Consider the following 20,630-nt stretch of genomic DNA (forward strand, 5'->3'; position numbering starts at 1 on the left):
ATTAGTCCTCTCAACATGTGAGAAAGAACACCGAGTGAGAATCGTGATCAATTCGGAGCCAAAAAAAAACAAAACTCCTGTTTCATCAAGAATCATGCACCACTACTCCTGTGACATCATTCAATACTCAGCTGAAACCATTAGTACTTTACTTACACCACAAGCCACACAGTCTAAAAACATACTGTACCTTCCATCGCATGAAGACAAAGTCACTGTTCTTGAGTTCTTCGTAGTCAAAGTCGTCCGAGTTAAAGCTTTTTGCATACTGATAAAATGCCTGGAACTTGCCCTGTGGATATTCAAAGCAAATAAGACACATTAAAATGTAATTCTTCAATAAATCATTCAGCATTTTTCGACCTAAAATGTCGTTTACTGCATATATAGGGTATGCACACAGGGCTCGAAATTCACGGTGGTCCGGTTGCCCGAGGCGACTTAATTTGTCATTTGGCGGGTAATTCCTGTCACTAGGCAGTCCAGCTGGCTAGTTGAAAAAAAATAAATAAATAAATTTATATATATATATATATATATATATATATATATATATATATATATATATATATATATATATATATATCGCGTTAACTTGACTCAATTTTAACGGCGATAATTTTTTTATCGCGAGATTAACGCTCTGTGACATGATGTAGGTTTTTCATAAGCTTTTGAAACTGCCAGGCTTGGAACAGAACAGAGACTTTGCTTAGAAAAACGATAGCAGCTAGACTGTAATGCCACGCCCCGCACAGCCAGAGTCCTCTGCCCTCCCCCCAGAGAACCAGCGCGGGCAGCTCGCGCTGCCGCGCCTCGGGACGAAGAGCCACGGTGCTCGGCTTAGGTTTCGTTTTCCCATTGGCGGCTCCAGCCCGACTTTGCAGTGGCTGTGACAAGACGTGTTATACAGAGCCGTAGTAACTAGTCCCCTCACTTTTAATTACCCGAGCGTGCGCATGGGTTATAACTCGTGCGCGCGCATTAATAGCTCATGCACACGCCTTATAAGTCGTTCCCACGCTTTGTTATTTTTTTATTCACCATGTCCCCTCTACGGCTCCGTAGTGTTATGCTCTGCAATAAAAAAAATAAATAAATTGGTACAAAACAAGCCCATTCACTTTATGCTGATAAGAGAATTACAATGGTTTTTCATGTGACAAAAATGTGCGATTAAATTGCGATTAATCGCGAGTTAACTATGACAGTCGCGACACCAATGGCGATTAAATATTTTAATCGCTTGACAGCACTAATAAATATATATACGCGAAGATTCAGACTAGGGCGGTGCGATATATTGAATATACTCGATATATCTCCGAAAATTCTGTGTGAGATACATATAATTATTATATCGTAACTATTGAGTATTTTATGGTCATCTGCCGACTTGCGTTTGTTTCGTGTTTGTTTAAAACATTTTCCGGTGGTTTTCTCCCTGTCCCTCAGGCAGTAACGTGAGAGGCTGCCTAAGGGTTTAAAAAAAAAAAACAAAAAAAACCCCGTCACACACTCGCCAACCAATCCCCGGCGACATCTCGGTGCTGAAAGGAACTTGCAGGAAGATTTTCTAGCTCCGGTTTACAGCGCTGACTCAGTTCGTGCAATCGCTGGTGCTGCATAGGCTACCGTGTAAGCTCCGTCAACTTCAGCGACAAATTAAAAATGGAAGCGGACAAATTGGTTCCTAATGCCGCTTTTCCACTACAAACGCGGCTGAGCCGTGCCGTGCCGAGTCGAGCTGAGCGGGGCTATTGAAGTTGCATTTCGACTACAACCGCGCTGAACCGTGCTGGCTGGAAGTGGGTGGACACATTGGGTGGAGTTAGCGAAAGTGGGTGGACGTCATGTGATGTCGTTAAGCAGCGCAAACAGTGACATCAGTGACAGTGGCGGAACAAGTCAGAGCCGGGCCGGGGGCGGGGCAAATGACCAGGCCCTTTATTAAAGCTTATCATAACATCATTTTAGGCTACAAAATGTCCGCAACTGCGGTGTTTACCAATTTCAACACTACCGGGTGCAACTATGTTATTTAGTACATCAAGTCCTTCAAACGAACATGTAACTCAGAAACAAAAAACATTAGGATACTGTACATGGCTCATAATAAAACATCAATAGCCTATACTGCGCACATTATTTGAAGGGCATACGAATGAGCACTCAGAGTGGTGACAGGAAGAGTCAGAAATAAAAGGAGGGCGGTGCAAACCTCACTGAATGCACTGTGTTTACCAATTTCAACACTACGGGGTGCAACTATGTTAGTTTGTACATTAAGTCCTTCAAACGAACATGTAACTCAGAAACAAAAAAACATTAGGTGACATACTGTACATGGCTCATAATAAAACATCAATAGCCTACTGCGCGCATTATTTGAAGGGCATACGGCGAGCCTTGCGCTCCGCGAACTCGTCCACGATGCTCTGTATGTCACTGATTCAGTGAGCTTTTAAGCGGTAGTCTCACGACCCGAATAGTAAACAATAAACATGGAGGACATGGAGTCGTTAGTGTTGCTGGTCTTGGTGCTGTGGCTTGTTGTCACCGACAACGCCAACAGATACTGGCAAGAGCGTATAGATGAGGCGAGGCGCATAAGGCTTCAGAAATTCTCGTAATTCGTAATTATTCTTCTTCCGGGTTTGCGGTGTTTACAGATCCCAGCGCGCTCGCGGGGCGTGTGTGGACATGTGAGGACACTCCTCCTCACCAATCAGTGCACAGGGGAGTGTCTGCTCACGCCTCCAGCCTCAGTCGGCTCGCTTTGGCTCGCTTCAGCCCCACTCCAAAACGGTGCGAGTTTTAGGGGCTAAGCAGGGCTGAAACGAGCTGAGTCGTGCTGGTTTTTGGTAGTCGAAACGCGAGCCGTGTCGGGCTGAAGTGAGCTGAAGCGAGCTGAAGTGAGCTGAAAAAGGGTAGTGGAAAAGGGCCATAAAAGAACTAGTAAGCGCTCAGTCATCTGGCATTTTTTTGGATATTGCGAGGAGGACGTGGAACAGCAAATGCCAATTTGTAAAGTGTGCAAAAAAAAAAAAGTATCAAAAATACTCGGGTCTTGAAATAAATGCACATTAGTCATGAACAACGGTAACTACTCTCGTGTTATTTTTGACAGAAGTAAAATTCATACATGAACAAATTTTGGCGAGTTGAGTTTGTTTGGCTAGTTACTTTGGAAGGTAACTAGTCCGGCTGGCTGGTGAAAAGAAATATATGAATTTCGAGCCCTGGCACATATTTCTCAGTCCTGACAACAGAACAATAAAAACCTGTTCACTCAAAAAAACCAACCCAACCCCCCCCCCACTTCTAAATGGCGGTATAAGGCACGTTTGGCCATCCAAAAGTAACAAATGGCATTTTGATACAAGTTCTTGAGCATGTATAAACTTATTACTGAATCCAACTTACTACTGAAACCCCTAGTCGCTTTTAGGGGTGGAACAACACGCTCGTTATGATACATGATTACTACCTTCATGATTAGATTCAATTTGATTTTCAGAATATTTTTGAATAATTGACAGAAAATACCCCTTTGTAAATTTCTGAATAATAAACAATGTGCATTGTCTGTATGAAACTTAAAAAAAAAAAAAAAAAAAAACAACAACACTTCACCATATCTTAAAAATAAAAATAATAAAATGTTACTAACAATTTGATTGCATGACAGACTCTAAACATTACATAAAATCTCTGGACGAGGGAAAATGGTCAACTAAAATGATAAGCTCCGTAACGGCGCCTGCCACCCGAGGCTGGACACAGAGCTCCAAAGTGCCCGAGTATCACATCCTTTTTCTTTGGCAACGTAGATCATGGGAGCTCAGGGCTGGGGTCATTTGAAAGCTAATTAGTCTGTTTTGTTTTTTTTAAACTGTTATAACATGATTGTGTAGCCATAAAACCTATAATGCTGCTTGTTGTGATCCAAAGCCATTAGGCTCAATGTGCTCTCACCGCACACTTTCTTTATTAGGAAATTTATATTAACAGTGGCTACGGCCTCCCTTTGCTCTCAAAACAGCCTGAATTCTTCATGACATGGATTCCTCAAGATGTTGGAAACATTCATTTGAGATTCTGGTCCATGCTGACATGACTGCATCATGCAATTCCTGCAGATTTTTCAGGTGCATTTTCATGCTCCAAATCACATCCCAAAAGATGTTCTACTAGACTCAGGTCATGTGACTGGGAAGGCCACTAAACTGAGGCCCTGTCCACACGGCAACGGATTCAGGTGAATCTGATAAAATTGTTTATCGTTTCGGCCTGGCGTCCACACGGCACCGGCGTTTTGGGTGCCCCAAAACGAAGTCTTTTGAGAACGGGTTCCAGAGTGGAAAGATCTGGCAATGGCGCCGTTGCGAAGTCGTCTGGATGAGTAGAACGGATTTGTTTACGATCACGTCACAACCACATGACTGTCAGTACTTCACGCCGGGTAGAAGTGTAACGAACTTGATGCGAGATGTCAACAAATCCTATAACTTGGTTCATGAAACGCGCTTACAAAATATTTTCACTGTAAATATTTATTGTGTAATGGTGCAAAGTGAGAGAGAGAGAGAGAGAGAGAGAGAGAGGGGCTCTGCCCTTAGGACAGAGTCAATCCCGCCAGCAAAAATAGGGAAAAAAAAAAAGGAGCGATCTCACCTCTTCAGATGTTGGTTTAAGTCCTACAATACATTCCTCAAAAAGGGCGTAGAACAAAAAAAATTAATCCATCAACATGTAGCATTCAATTTATTCCGGACCATTAAAGACGCCGGCTTCCGCGTAGAATCATAAGTCATCCTCGCCGCCATATTGGATGGGGCAAAGCGGAGAATAAAGATGCCTCATTCATGTGCTGCGTTTAACTGTACCAACAGGTTTACCGTCCAAACGAGATCACATGGGATTACCTTTCACAGGTGAGACTGGAAAAATACTTTTCATTGTATTTGGTCATTATAACGTAACTTTACGAACAGATTTTCCTGACTTTGTGGCTAATATGAAGTCTCGCGCATAATAGTTTATGCGCATGTGTCCTTACTTCTTCTATTGTCCTGGTGTCTCCGATGGGACCGTCTTACAGCACACCTAGAGGTGTGGCATGTGTATTGCATCGTTTTCAGCAAGCGTTGCATTGCCATATGTACCTGATATTTTACTGATCCGTTGCCCATGTGGACGCGATATTTTTTTTAATAACATCTTGCTGCCGTTGTCGTGTGGATGTAGCCTTAGTCATTTTCATAAAACCTGTTTGAGATGACTTGCTTTGTGACATGGTGCATTCTCATACTAGATGTAGTCATTAGAAGATGGTAAATTGTGACCATGAAGGGACGCACATGGTCAGAAACAACACTCAAATAGTTTATGGCATTCAAGCAATGACTGACTGGTATGAACAGGCCCAAAGTGTGACAAGAAAAAAAAAAAAAACCCACACACACACACACACACCTTTCCCCACACCATTACACCACCCCCACCAGCCTGGACTGTTGACACAAGGCAGGTTGGGTCCATGGATTCATGCTGTTGGTACTAAATTCTGACCCTACTATCAGTGTTCCTCTGCAGAAATTGAGAATCAATAGACCAGGCTACATTTTTCCAGTCCTGGTGAGCCTGTTCCCACTGCAGCTTCAGTTTTGTTCTTGGCTGACAGAAACGAAACCCGATTTGATCTTCTGCTGGAATAGCCCATCTGCCTCGGGGTTCAACATTGCTGTGCATTCTAAAATGCTTCTCTGTTCACCACAATTGTACTGGCTTTGTCAGCTAGACCCAGACTGGACATTTTCCTCTGACCTTTCTTAACAAGGCGTTTCTATCTGCAGATCGGTCACTCACTCAATTTTTTTGCACCATGCTGAGGAAACGCTTGAAACTGATGCATGAAAATCCCATGCCCCAGTCAAAGTCACTGAGATTTTCCCCACATTCTAACAGTAGATGTGAAGCTCACCTGAAGCTGTTTTCCCATATCTACACGACTGCTGTCACATGACTGGCTAATTAGGACAATTGCATGAATGACTAGGTGTATAGGTGCTCCTAACAAAGTGCTCAGTGAGTATTTTAACTCGATTAGGCTGTGCAGATTAGGACCTCTAGTGTTCAAACAAACAGTTCAACTGCTTTAGATGCATAATCAATAGAATGCAGATTCCCACAACGTGAATCACACATTCTAGCAGTGATCCTCTCCCCATCATGATCCACTGTTACATCATTAGTAGCTTTTGCTTAAAATTAAATTGTTCCCCCCCATACAAACAGCTTTCATTTAGAGCTTAGGACAAGCAGTGAGATGGGCAATTCCAGCATTACTCATGTTACATTTAAAGCATGGGACTCTTGAATAAAAGGTGTCTCCCCATTTTGTGAATGGACTAAACATTTTTTTTTCCACCATGATAACCATAGGCCACTCTCAAGGTCCACATAACAATAGAAAAATTCTGCTTAAAGTGCACATCACGGGTAAATTCAGGAGCAAGATCAATGAAATTCTCCTATTTTATATTAAACTTTGGTCAAATATCTGTCACATTCTGCATTTTGTGCAATTTTTTTTTTTACCTTGCGCAATACCAGAAAAATTCAGTTGAAATCAAGCCATTTGAGGCGAATTGGTCCGCCTCTGAAAAAACTTGGCATTTGGATTTCCCGGCAAACATTGATTTTCGTGACGTCGCGTGCGGGACGCCTCCTTCTGAATCCTACGTCAGTGCTGGTTTGTTTATGAGAAAACGACCTGGTGGTTTTCTGCAAATTTCTTCAACATTATCGCATAATTATTAAAATGGTTAACAGATGTATCGTAGGAGGGTGTAGCAACACCAATCATGATGGGATTAGTACTCATCGTTTTCCAAAAGACCGGACAATGAGAGAGAAATGGGAGCACTTGGTTTACACAGGCTGTGCACTGAAACTGCGCAAGCTCGCGCAGCCTGCTGGCGCTTCCGCAGGTGATGTCACAAATCTGGCTCCAGACTCCCTTGGGATTTTTCCAGACGCGTTTTATTTTATTTTATTTTCTGCTGTAGACAGATGGCCTTGTGCAAAATTACCCTTCTGGATGAGTGTGTAAAGGAACATACTTTCATATAAAAATTTTTTTTTAAACGAAATTGGTCCATAATATGCACTTTAATGGTTCTTCCAGGCTGACTTATCAGTATTATTGACGTTACGCAAAAATCTCATGGCATTTTTTATGCTAAATTCGCTTTCAATATCTCGCTAAACTAGAAAAGACACTTCAAAATATCAAATCATTTTGCTCTTTTATTACTAAACTTAAGAGAACAAAGCAATTGGCATAGGTTAATGAACTATTCTCTCTACACACAGTTAAAGAAAAAAAAAAAGTCACATTATGTTACTCATGTTACAGGTACAATGGAAGAACATGTGCATTGAAACTAGGGATGGCGAAAACTAAAAAAAAAAAAAATCTTGACCGACCACCGAGCCTCATTAGCCGGTTAAAGTCGGTTAACCTATGAGTTTAACAGGGATGCAAACGGTGCGCCTTTTGGCGGATGCCGCCTTTTTCACGGCCGAATCGTGCAGATCCGATTTTTTTTGGGGGGGGGGGGGGGGGGGGGGGGGCACGCATGGCGTTGGAGTGTCTGAATAATTTCAACGGCATTTGCTTATTTAGTAATTTTAATACAGAATTTACTCTGATGAAATTATTCAGACACTCCAACGCCCCCCCCAAAAACGGATCTGCACGATTCAGCCGTGAAAAAGTCGGCATCTGCACCTTTAGTTTGTGTGGAGAGATATGATCTGCAATAACATGCATTGTTGGCTACAGACTGAAGCATACTTTCAGAATGCACTGGCCAAGGCAGGACTAAACTCGATGTGCCTTCTAATAATAATTAAAAAAAAAATAAAAAATCGTAATTTGTAAGCTAAAAAGCCTGTGTCTACACTTTTCTCTCGCCGAGTGGCAGCCGTTTTCAACTGGGGTGGGAGGTGGGACATGACTGAATGGGTGTTTCTGATTTGTCAGCTGTCGTCCTTACACCGCATGGCATGCTCCAAGCGTTTACAACACAGAATTCCAGGTTCTCCGGTCCAAAATGATTGATTTTTTTTTTTTAACCGACAACCCAAAAAAAAAAAAATTAACCGGTTGACGTTGATTCGGTCAACCACCAGTCAAACGGTCATCGGTTAACATCCCTAATTGAAACCTCATTCCCTAGGATATCAATTCTAAAGTGTGACATAAATGATTAAGTTTGTAGTACTACAAGTAGAGTGATGATACTCAGAGTTGACCCCCCCCTTCACCCATGACAATGACAACTTCAGAACACTGTTGTCATCACTGGCGGTGACTAATAAAGGTCCAATATTTTTTCTAGGTTCTTGGTATTTCTGCCGGATATATTTCACAGTAGACTGCTCCCTCCCCCTCGATCATTCAAACATTCGTCCTTCACCCATGGCACTATAAAACCTATAGAACACTCACCACCTGTAACTTGTACATTAGTGTCCAACAGAATATGCTTAGTGCAGTTTCTTTGAGTTCCTGGTATTTCTGTCGTATTTCTTTCAGCACTCTTTCATCAATGGAGAAGGGATCATGTCCTACCCGACAGACAGGGCCATGGAAGATCCTTTCCAACTCAGATATTGTTTCCTGTTCTCGATCAGACCTTGATTTCTTTGGCCATCGAAACTGGGATGCACCAATGGACTGCAGGAATTTGAAGTGTATCCCATTGTCTCGTTTTTCCACTGCCTTACCAATGTAGAATGCATTGCTGAAATAAACAGGATAGTATGCCTGGAGTTCAATCTTTCCTTCCTTGTTGTTTTGAGTTACTTCTAAGCGGAGAGTAGTTTCTTCCAGTGGAGTTTCTGTGTCATCAACTTCATGATCTCGGGAATCCATGGACTCGTGTGAAGTTTCACCCTGATGATCATCATCCGAGACCAAGACTGGTGTTGGACTGCTTCTTTGAGACATTTTGCAACCTTTTCTCTTCAGCTTCAGCAACTGGGATATCCTTTTGCTTGGTTTGAACATTCTCAGTGTCCAGGGAAGGTACAGCCTGTGGGTCATTATCTTCCAATAGTGGCAAGGGATCTTGTGTTCTCTCTTTGGTTAGGGTCACAGTGGGCATCAGCAACACCAGAAAGTGGTTTGCAATTGTTGATGTCTTCCAAGCCAAGGTCTTGGTTGGTCTTCCCAATTGACTCAGGACTCATTTCAATGACCTCCACATTCGACATTGACTGGGCTGCTCTGGTGAATGATGTGGCGTTACTGACTTGATGTTTGCGTGTCTTCACCATCTGCTAAGCATGACGTTTCACCGCTCCTCCTATTCCATCAACTGGGCCCTTACCATGGGATGTTGTAAAAAAAAAAATTCCATGTTATTTTTATGCCATGCTTCTTTTCGAGGGTGGCGACTGCTCCAAGAGTGTACTTGTTCTTAAACTGCGAACGTGCCCCATCAGACCAAATTGAGAGTTCTTTCAGGTTGTCTGGTTTGCTTTCAAAAATACGATCAAAGTAGGCAACAACTATCCTTCAAATGGGTGAGGTTGTCTGAGTGGAGCCTCTCCAAATGCCAAAATGCCACTGTAAAAAGGCTGACCCGACTCTGTTGCCAATGGGCACTCTGTATTTCATCCTGTACTTGGCAGGTGTAGTTCTCAGAGAAATCCACTTGTAGTAGCCCACCAGATGAAGAACCACGCTCAGCAATTTTGCACTGCTTTTGGTAAGATGTTGCCTGTTCCCTCTTCTTCTGGCTGGTCACTTCCGGTCCATGAGGTCTGCTTCTTCCATGCAGGAAATGAGCTACAACTCCTGTTGCATTGTGGGTGAACATGCTGCCATCTTTGTCTCAGAACAATAACTAATTGCTCCCACTCACTGACAAACAGGAAAGTAAACTTCAGTCTTTAGATCTCAGTTACTCACATTACAGACACCGTTACTCACATTACATGTTACTCATGTTACAGAATTTGATACAGTTCCACTCAGAGCTTATGAGGGGATTTTCCTTATTTTGTTTCATAAATGTAATTAGTGGAGGTAGAAGAGATGAATACAGGAATCTGACAGTCCTATCTAACAGCAGCGTGAAACGAGGGAAAAGCTCATCACTTTTTGTTACTCATCTTACGGAAAGAGACTGCACCATTTCTGTCATCCAGCCCAAGGAAAATCATACTTACTTCTGAAATTTAGATGATGCTTCCAACACTCTGGCATCCATACAATCAAACGATAACAATAAATCCTGTGGTAAGCTAGAGGCTAGGGTGAGGGTGTAAGGGAGAAAAGAGGTGGTTTGGGGTTGAAAAATGCTATTTTTCAGTCACTGAAATTGGATGTGTAGTACAAATCTTAAGTTCAGTCAAGCTGCTTGAAATCCTTATTTTCCTTACAGTTAGGTAGCCAAAGTACATGACCAAATAGTATTTGAAGTGATATTTCTAGTTTGAAATTTCAGTTGCCATGAGACTGTTTTGCTGGAATTGCCCAGATGTTTGGGAAGGTTAAGAAAAGCCTCCTGGAAAAGCTTCATGAAGCCGGTTGAGAAAATGAGAAACATGTAACGATTCATCAGGAATACCGTTAAGAATTTAAGCTATAGAGATCTTGCAGTCACGTGACCGGAAAGTACACAACCGCCATCATGTCGGTCAAAAACACCGCTGAATACTGCTGCACTCGTGTGCAGAATGGATCAATTTCAACCGACGGACTACATGGCTCATTTTTCTAATGAACAGATAACTAGATATAGGTCTAAAATAAACGATCTATAGATTTGTGACCCTTATGGCTTACCGGACGGAGTTTTCACGACCAGGTTTTGAACTGCCAGCGGAATACCCGGACGTGTATGATTACCTCATCAACTTTCCCTCGCTGTTCAGTGGTGAAGCACTGCGTGCTTATAAATCTCTGGACAGTTATCTTTACAGAAATTCAGGATTTGTCAGCGACTCAGATGTGGCATCTTGTAAACAAGAAAATGATCCTCACTGGATGGGTAAGTAAGTATTGAGTATAGCACTGACCAGCCGATTATAGAATAGAATAAGGTAATTCCAGTTGTAATTCCAAATCCAAATTTTCCAAAATTTCCAAATTTACATGGATCTGGCGTTGGAGAGGTAGAGGCTTGGCAGTGGAGATTTGAGTAGCTGTTTTCTGAGCTTAGTCAACAGGCCGGCTCTGCAGCCTCGCTTTTGCTTCGGCTCCCGGCGCCGCCTCCTTCGCTTTGCTTCCGATAACAATCCACAGAGACCCCGCTGGTCTCGCAATCTCGTCCGGAATGTTTTGGGTTTTTTTTCTTATCCGGAATGTTGTGCATGTGATGGAAATCGCTACAAACCGTCATTTTCTGCTGGAAACCAATGTCCAGTAAGTCCATACGGTTGTAGTGGATATTGAAGTCCGGTACAGACGAACAACACACAAAAAACATAAAAAACGTGCACAGGTAGGGAGAGCTTGTAGCCGCAGCCGTTGTAGTAGAATTGTATATAGTAGGGTTTTCCAGAAGAAAAGGTAGAAGTAAAAGCGGAAGTAGAAGGCGGAATATGGCGTTTGACCTACAAGATGGCGTCTGTCACAATCTGGATCGGCTGTGACGTCACATGCAAGATCTCTATACAATACTTTTGATGTATTTAACAGTTTCCATGATCGCTGCACAATACTGTGCGTACATTATTAGACGCGGCCAAGATTTTGACTGGTACTATAAATCCCACTTAAAGGTCATAGGCAATGGTCCGAGGTGAAACGCAGAAGATCGACTTTATTGTCTAGAAGAACAACCCAAAAAGCAAATTCAATCTTCTTAGTGTCTAATCTGCACCCTAAAATCGAATAAAATGGTTAAAATATACTGTTTTGCCCAATTTCCGAAGGTTTGTTTACATCTCACTTACGCGCACTTTCACCGCCAGGGGGCCGTCGTCGTGACGTCATTTAAGCCAAACAGACTGGCAGCAGCTCTGTGTTTACCTACGAACCGAGCACACGTGTACGGACTTTGGTCGTGAGAGGTTGTGTAAAATGTTTACCTCAACAAGACTCACGCCCAAACGATTTATCCTGGTAGTTATGATAAATTCCTACCTTCATCGTAATACTAAATAAGAGCCCTTTTGAAGAATAATTAAACGGCCCTCCCTAGTGGATATGGGGAACGATTACTGGACAGTGCGCCGGTAGGCCACATTAGCCTGCCATCCGCGGCATTATACTATTTATAGCCGACTCTAAGCGAGGAAATATCCCTTTGTCTCATTTCCACAATGATTGTACAGGATCCCTCAGGATTCTTGACTTGTCAATTGCAAGCAAAAGTAAAAATGTTTACCTCCAATCTTCTCCTTTTTGCTTGAGCGTTGTTGCTCCGTTTCTTCTTTGACTGCTTGATTTTGTTTCACGCGCACAATCCACTCTCTCCGCCTCGTCTCCTCTTCCGGAAAAAGCCAACCCTCTGGCTTCACGCGCACAACCGACTCTCTCCGCCTCGACTCCTCTTCCGGGAAAAAAAACCCTCTGGCTTCACGTGCACAATCCACTCTCTCTGCCTCTTCTCCTCTCTCGGAAAAAGGTAAAAACTTCTTCCTGAACCGGTCCCGTTGTTACAGTTCACTGCACAACAATAAGGCATGGGGTTTCTTTGGAAATTCCTTAACGCACGTCTGCACTCAAGCTGAACGGCAATGTAAGTAAAGCCTAGGTCACAACCAGACGTACGATTTTTTGGCCGTGCGATTTTTGGCGTTTCCCAAATTGCTGCATTTTTTTTGTTCGTGGAGAAAGACGCACGTTGGCCGCAAGTTTGTTTTGCAACCTGAAAAAAACGTAAGCGCCCGTAGAGTTTGTTTGACATGACAAAGAACCTCTGCGGCCGGTCTGCGGCCAGTCTACGGCTTGAAAATCAGCACGTCACACGCGCGCCCTCCGTGCCTTTCTTGCACGTAGACCGGCCGTAGGAGCACGTACGGCCGGTTGTGACCGAGGCTTAAATGGAAGTGGACTCAACTCAAGCGGTTTGTTTGGCTTAAATGACGTCACGCGCCAAGTGGTCATGAAAATAGACGAACAGAAATTCGTCACGATCTGCGCTAACTAATTTTAATTATTAAAATTAGCACGGTCGCCTCACAGCAAGAAGGTTCCGGGTTCGAACCCAGCGGCCGGCGGGGGGCCTTTCTGTGTGGAGTTTGCATGTTCTCCCCGTGCCTGCATGGGTTTCCTCCGGTTTCGCCCACAGTCCAAAGACATGCAGTTAGGTTAAAGTGGGGCGGCCTTGGGCTGAAGAACCCTTGAGCGAGGTACCTAACCCCTGACTGCTCCCCGGGCGCTGTAGTATAGCTGCCCACTGCTCTGGGTGTGTGTGTGTGTGTGTTCACTGCTTCAGATGGGTTAAATGCAGAGGATGAATTTCACTGTGCTTGAAGTGTGCATGTGACAAATAAAAGATTTATTATTATTACCTCCGCCAAGAAGGTTATGTTTTCGGTAGCGTTGGTTTGTCTGTTAGCAACATTACAGAAAAAGTTATGAACGGATTGCTCTGAAATTTTTCCAGAGGTGTGACTGGGCACAAGTAACAATCCATTAAATTTTGGCGGTGATCCGGATCACCTTCTGGATCCCTGATTTTTTTTAAAGGATTCTTGGCGGAGGTCTGCGCTCTCCGAGTGCTTTTCTAGTTATTTATTAACAATAATTCTTGGGACCAGAAGAAATTACAGAGGGTTTAACATATAAAGTTTCAAATGTGCATAAAATTAAAACCGTTGCCTATGACCTTTAATGTGAGTGAGTAAGCGTTTAAAGCATGTTTCTAAATCAATAGGACCGCTTTCTGTAAGGATTAAATTTATCGAATGTGTTTAGCACAGAGAACAAATAGCAGGATATGCATTACATGTAGCAGTCTGTATTCATGTAGACTTTAAGCACTACCATTTACAACACGGCCACATTTTATAACTCCATGACTCTTCAAACGGCAAAGTCTAAAAAAAATAAAAAATATAAATTAAAAGTTCAAGTTCAATACCCAATGCTTGCGATCAACATCCTCATCTGCATCCCACTTCCTGGTTAGAAAGGGACGTTTCTGACTGATGATCTCCCCAGCAAAGAAAGTAGTCAGGGTGGGATACTCCTAAAGAAAGAAAATGAACAGAGCTGAACTCACAGATCCAAAACCCATTTATCTAGTGTGTCCATATGGGTGAGCACCCTTAAGCAGAACATACTGCAAATGTAATTACAAGTGAAATGCAAGTGAAACATGGCTGGACAAACGCGGAGGAGCAAACTTCCTGTCTGGGGTATTCGCTTTTATTCATCTACAAGTAGGTTCAACAACCAGAGGAAGAAACTTAACACTACTGGAGTATACAGGGAATTAATATCCCCTTTGTTTCCCTTAGTCTGCAATTTCATATTTAACTAACGTGTTACATTATGCTAGCTACCACTTTTTATTCTAGTCTGTGCAACCAAAATACAGAAGTGTGCAAGTACACCGGACCTTTTTATTTATTTATTTTTTGGTGGGCTAGCTAATGAATTTATCATTATAACCAGTTAAAAAAAAAAAAAATCCTTTTTACCCCACCCACACTCAACGCATGAACACAGCACAATGTACCATATTAATGAGCTATATGCTCATTAACTGTACTTACCAGACCCTCCAGGATTTCGCAATATTGTGATTTGCAACTTCAACACAAATTCAACCAATCCCCGCGAATTCAGGGCGGTGTTGCAATTACATCCAATCACCGCAACTTTCCCGCAAATTTGACCAATCGTTGGCGTCGACAAACTACCTTCCGCCTTACTTCCAGTGTTGCCAGATTGGGCAGTTTCCTGCTCAACTGGGCAGTTTCAAGTGCATTTTGGCGGGTTTTGAACATATTTTGGGCTGGAAAACGTCAGCAGTATCTGGCAACACTGCATGTGCGAGTCAGTGTTTATGTAGGCTTAAATTCTGTTACTGAAAGTGTGTTATGTTTACAGTGAAGGACTGTGTGCACTTTACATTTTTTTTTTTTACTTAATACAAGAAATTAATGGATGCCAACATTTTTGCCAAAATGGTATTTTATTTTCCATTGTTTAGGCAGCTTTAGCATCATACTGTGAGATTCTGTTCAAATTGTTTTTTTTCCTTCTATGAAGTCTGAGCCAATTACTTTATTAGTTTATAATTATTGCTTAATTTAGTCTTCAGGAGAGACTGCCTGCACACAGTACTAGTATTAATAGTTTTTTTTTTTTCTTACATGAAAGCTGAGGCATTTATATTATATTTTAAGGTAACTTCATGTTGTGCTGTGAGGTTCTGTGCACTTTAACTTTTGAACCAACAGGTGCATTTGGATAAGTAAAGCCTATTTTTCTGCATTTTTGTAGTCCTGGTAATCTTTTATATTGGTAAAGTTGTTTATAGGACCATTTCTCAGTATCTTTTTTTTTTTTTAATCAATAGTTTTTCAGTAATAACTTAATATTTAACATATCACTCAATTTTAATCACAAAAAGAGAAAATCGCAACAATTTCTCAACTTTCACTTCCTCCCGCAATGTAATCGCAACAAAAACCTAAAAAACACCGCAATTTCATCGCAATTTTTTGGAAACCCCTGCAACATCAGACATTTTAGCCCGCAACAATCACAAAAAAGGCCTGCGGAATCCTGGGGGGGACTGCCTTACTACTGCTCTTTATCAACTCATCGCAAAGACAGACAAAAATTACAACTCCATAGCCCATAGACTTCAGAAGTTTGAGACTTCTTTGCACTGGCATCTACTGTTTAAGCACTTGGATTCTGAATTGGTCCTTTTTGGTTATTTAAAGGAGAACTGAAGTCATTTTTAAACTTGCTTTATTTCTTAACGTGTTATTCAATTACGTTTTCGGTTTTAGTAACCTTATATCGTGACTCGTATTGGCAACTAATTATTATACTTATCGGCCTATTCGGTTTTTAGCCATGTTGAATTGAGTTCGTTTGGTCCATGGCAGGCGTCGCTTATCCACGTGATTTTCACGAGACTTGTGCGAGACTTCGAAACATGAAGTGTCAGCGCCGCCATTTTGAAGACTGTTTTCCAAACGAAATATTGCACAGAAACGAGTTTAAATGACGATTACGGTCTACTTTTTTCAGGGTGCGCGCGTCTTTTGGCAACATTGACAGATGTCAGTCACTTTGATTTCTGCTGGACGTTTTACTTCCGTCCTACGATGTCGCGCACAGGTCTCAACGAATCTCGTTTACAGCCATTGCTTTGACATATGGACTGATAATACAGAACATATTTCAAACACTCAGAACTTGCTATAGCAGCGACAAAATAGCGATCAGAAATGCATTCTGATATTTAATAAAATGAGAGAAATAGAATTTTGATTAAAAAAAAAAAAACCGTCTTCAGTTCTCCATCAGCCTAATCTAGTCTAAAGAGGTTCCATCTGATATCTTCAATTTGTCCTAGTAGAAAAACCCTTTCAGGTTCTTCAGCATTTCCTCATGCCTCATCAGTACTCAAGGGAACAAACGGCAGGGTGTACAGCAGCCGGCACAGAGATGATGGATACAGGACTCTGCTAAAACGGCATCCCTTCATAAAAAACATTTTAGATCTGCCACTGGACAGCAGCATCCAACATCTCATACCTAGGAGTCTGAAAGTATAACCTGTACCAGTGAGGATATCTGGATTTGTGGACCACAGCAGGAAGTGAATTAACCCCAAATCCATACTCACCGATATGTTAATAAAAGCAGATATTAACTCAAAGTGTGTGCCATTAGGATCCGAAAGCCGCCTCACCTCAGTCAGTCCCTTGATCTTGAGATATCCACACAGGTACGAGTCCTCCATCGTTACATGCTATAAAATCAGAGGAGGGAAAGAAATCTATCACAACTACAATCACAATGCACAGTCAGTAATTTGGGAGGCTGTTTACGTTGGGGTTTTTTTTTCTCCCCGATGTGACATATGCTACCAGTCTGAACCATATTCACAAAACTGTGTCAGTGATGGTTAGAGGGAGGAGAGAAGAAGAGAAGGGGGACATAAATACATAAATAAAAACTGCTTCAACTGAAAATTAAATCAAGTGAAATGAAAAGCAAGATACTGCGTTTTTGTTTTTAATTCAGATGGTTTTTCTATTTATATTTGACAAGCTATAAACAGAAATGTGTATGACTATAAATGATGATATATAAACACCGTGCCCTCTAACTATTGGCACCCCTCATAACAATTAACAACAAGGGTTTGGGGGAATACACCAGTGTAGGAAATTCATGGAAAATATCAGCCAGACCACAGGGCAGGCAACTCTGAAAAGTTGCCTGCCCTGCTCAAAAGTTGCCTGCCCCAATTTCAACTATAATCCGCCGTAATATTGCATAATTTTCGAAAAATTGTAAAAGAGGCAATGCATGTAACGTTGTATCATGCATGTAATTTCATATATTCAATTTAGTTTTATGATTTATTACTGGTGTTTATGTATATAAAATGTATATGTGACCCATGTTTGATTGAGTTCCTATCTAACAAAAAATAAATGTGGTGTTAGCACTGCTATCTTTGTACCCTATCCTGCACACTATTGCCGCTTTTCCACTACCAACGCGGCTGAGTTGGGCTGAGCCGTGCGGTGCTGAGTTGGGCTGAGTCAAGCTGAGCGGGGCTGTTGGAGTTGCATTTCGACTACAACCGCGCTGAACCGTGCTGGCTGGAAGTGGGTGGACACATTGGGTGGAGTTAGCGAAAGTGGGTGGGCGTCACGTGATGTCGTTAGGCGGCGCAAACAGTGACATCAGTGATCTTTTAAGCGGTAGTCTCACGACCCGGATAGTAAACAATAAACATGGAGGACATGGAGTCGTTAGTGTTGCTGGTCTTGGTGCTGTGGCTTGTTGTCACCGACAACGCCAACAGATACTGGCAAGAGCGTATAGATGAGGCGAGGCGCATAAGGCTTCAGAAATTCTCGTAATTCTCCTTCTTCCGGGTTTACGGTGTTTACAGATCCCAGCGTGCTCGCGGGGCGTGTGGGCATGTGAGGACACTCCTCCTCACCAATCAGTGCACAGGGGAGTGTCTCCTCACACCCCTAGCCCCACTCGTCTCGGTTTGGCTCGCTTCAGCCCCACTCCAAAACCGTGCGAGTTTTGGGTGCTAAGCAGGGCTGAAGCGAGCCGAGTCGTGCTGCTCTAAGGTAGTCGAAACGCGAGCCGTGTCGGGCTGAAGTGAGCTGAAAAAGGGTAGTGGAAAAGGGCCATTTGTACCCTTCAACCCCTAACCCACTCTCTGTAGTATGCTAGCTGGCTTGTAACATAACTGCATGTGGGGCCGCTTCTGTGCTTTGCTGCATGGGTTGCTAACCAGGCAATGTGAGCACAGCATAACCTGGGGGTAGATAGTTTGTTTGTTGTCATCGGATACCAGCCAGTCAAATTCTTGCTTCCAACTGTCCACAACAGTTCTTCTCTTATCTTTATCATATTTTTGTTGTGCTTTCTTTCTCTCTTCTTCAGTTTGTTTTCATTTTTGAGAGGTCTTTGGTTCAGGTGGTTTTATCCCAAGATAGTCATACAACATTTTCAGATATTTGGAACAATTAATCAATTTTATGTGATATTCTGACAAAACTCATGTGGTAGGACGCTGGTTTTCAAAGTCACAGACATAGATGTGACTTGGGGAGGATTTCACTGAGCTGTGTGTACCGAGCTCTGATTGGCTGAACCTCCGAAGCAACAGCCAATCAGAGCGCTCGTTTCATTTCTAAGCGAAAACAATATGGCCACACCTGCATTGGTAAACAAACCAACAGAATCTAGTGAAAATGTCTTAAAGTCCTTCAATATGATGAAATATCGAGAGAACAATGAACCCCCTCAAAGAGGGACCGCCCGTGGGGCTGGCAACTTATAAATTCATTCCGCCCTTGCTGCAAACTGACCGCGACGGGCAGGCACCCATTTCCTACACTGAATACACCTTTTGGTGAAGTAGCTTCATCTCACACTGGAAGGCAGGGGGGGAAGAAAAATCCAACCTTTCATTGAAATAATTTACACAATCTCTTCAGAACTTCCAGGGTCCTTGGCCCTCTCGTGCTCCGTCCTCTTCAGCTGACCCCACAGGTTTTCGATGGGGTTCAGGTCAGGGGTCTGAAATGACCAGGGCAGAAGCCTGATTCTGTAGTCAGCGAACCATTTTTGTGTTGATTTGGACACATGCTTCGGATCATTGTCCTGCCGGAAGATCCAATGACGAGCCAGATTTAAAATATCCTGGTCTTTCATGGAGTCCATGACGCCATGTACCCTAACAAGGTTTCCAGGGCCTTTGGAGGAAAAACCGCCCCAAAACATCAGACTTTCCACCATATTTTACAGTTGGGATCGGGTTATTTTCCATTATAGCCATCCTCCTTTTTACACCAAACCCACCTCGAGTGTTTATTGCCAAAAAGTGCCTCCCCCCCAGTGGTCTCAAAGTTTAGTGGAATAAAAGGGTACGAGGCAGAGAATAGGAGGGTACAATTAAAAAGGCTGAAGCCCTTCACCATAGGCAAGAAAAATGAAAAACTGGGTTTATCTAATAAAACTAAAACTGGGTTTATCTGAGAGTTTCAATGCATTTGGGGAGGAATTTCCAATTTGTTGTGCACAGCGAAATAGAGTCTGAAGTGATGGTAATCGATACTAAATTTTAATAAAACTGCCATATAGTAATGAATCAAAAAGAAATGACAATACAAAACTTTATACATTTGATGTTTACAAAATCAAGTAAGTTACAAACATTTTATTTTATAAGCATCAAAAATATACAAGTTTTGTATAGTCACATTTCTTTTTGATTCATTATTCAATTTCTGAACAATCTGAGTACTGATCTAATCCTAAAGCGTCTGTAGTCGTATCAGGTCTTGAACTTGATTCAGGTTGTTTGCATGTTCCATCTTCCTCTTTATCCTTCTTTTCTTTGAAAGGAACCACTCTGTTGCCTTTTGCACAAGTCTATTCACTTCAGATGAATTCAAATTAGGGGTGTGTGTGTTTTTTTTTTAAATACACAAGCATGTGATATCCCCTTTATATTAAGGAAGTTCAGAGCTCAAAAGATTCTTCAGATATTTTGAAAAAGAATACATGAATTAATTTATCACAGTATTTCATTTGGCATTGCACTATAATGGGCCTTTCCACTACCCTTTTTCAGCTCACTTCAGCCCAACACGGCTCGCGTTTCGACTACCACAGAACAGCACGACTGAGCTCACTTCAGCCTTACTCAGCACCCAAAACTCGCACGGTTTTGGAGTAGGGCTGAAGTGAGCCCAACCGAGCCGAGTGGGGATAGGGGCATGAGGAGACACTCCCCTGTGCACTGATTGGTGAGGAGGAGTGTCCTCACATGCCCACACACGCCGCGAGCACGCTGGGATCTGTAAACACCGTAAACCCGGAAGAAGAAGAATTACGACAAAGAAGATGATCAGAAAACTAGAAGATG

General features: G+C 42.4%; 1 protein-coding gene across 1 annotated transcript in view; it reads right to left on the reverse strand.

The window, feature by feature from the left end:
• gid4 (GID complex subunit 4 homolog) overlaps positions 1–20,630 on the reverse strand; it is an 84,592-nt gene that overhangs the window by 56,040 nt on the left and 7,922 nt on the right. The window contains exons 2-4 of the mRNA XM_060901726.1: positions 16,914–16,973; positions 14,115–14,222; positions 191–292 (exon numbers count right to left, since the gene is read on the reverse strand). Of these exons, the coding sequence (XP_060757709.1) occupies positions 191–292; positions 14,115–14,222; positions 16,914–16,973 (270 nt within the window). The remainder of the gene's footprint in view (positions 1–190; positions 293–14,114; positions 14,223–16,913; positions 16,974–20,630) is intronic.

The sequence above is a fragment of the Neoarius graeffei genome, chromosome 20 (genome assembly GCF_027579695.1).
Source record: "Neoarius graeffei isolate fNeoGra1 chromosome 20, fNeoGra1.pri, whole genome shotgun sequence".
NCBI lineage: Eukaryota > Metazoa > Chordata > Actinopteri > Siluriformes > Ariidae > Neoarius > Neoarius graeffei.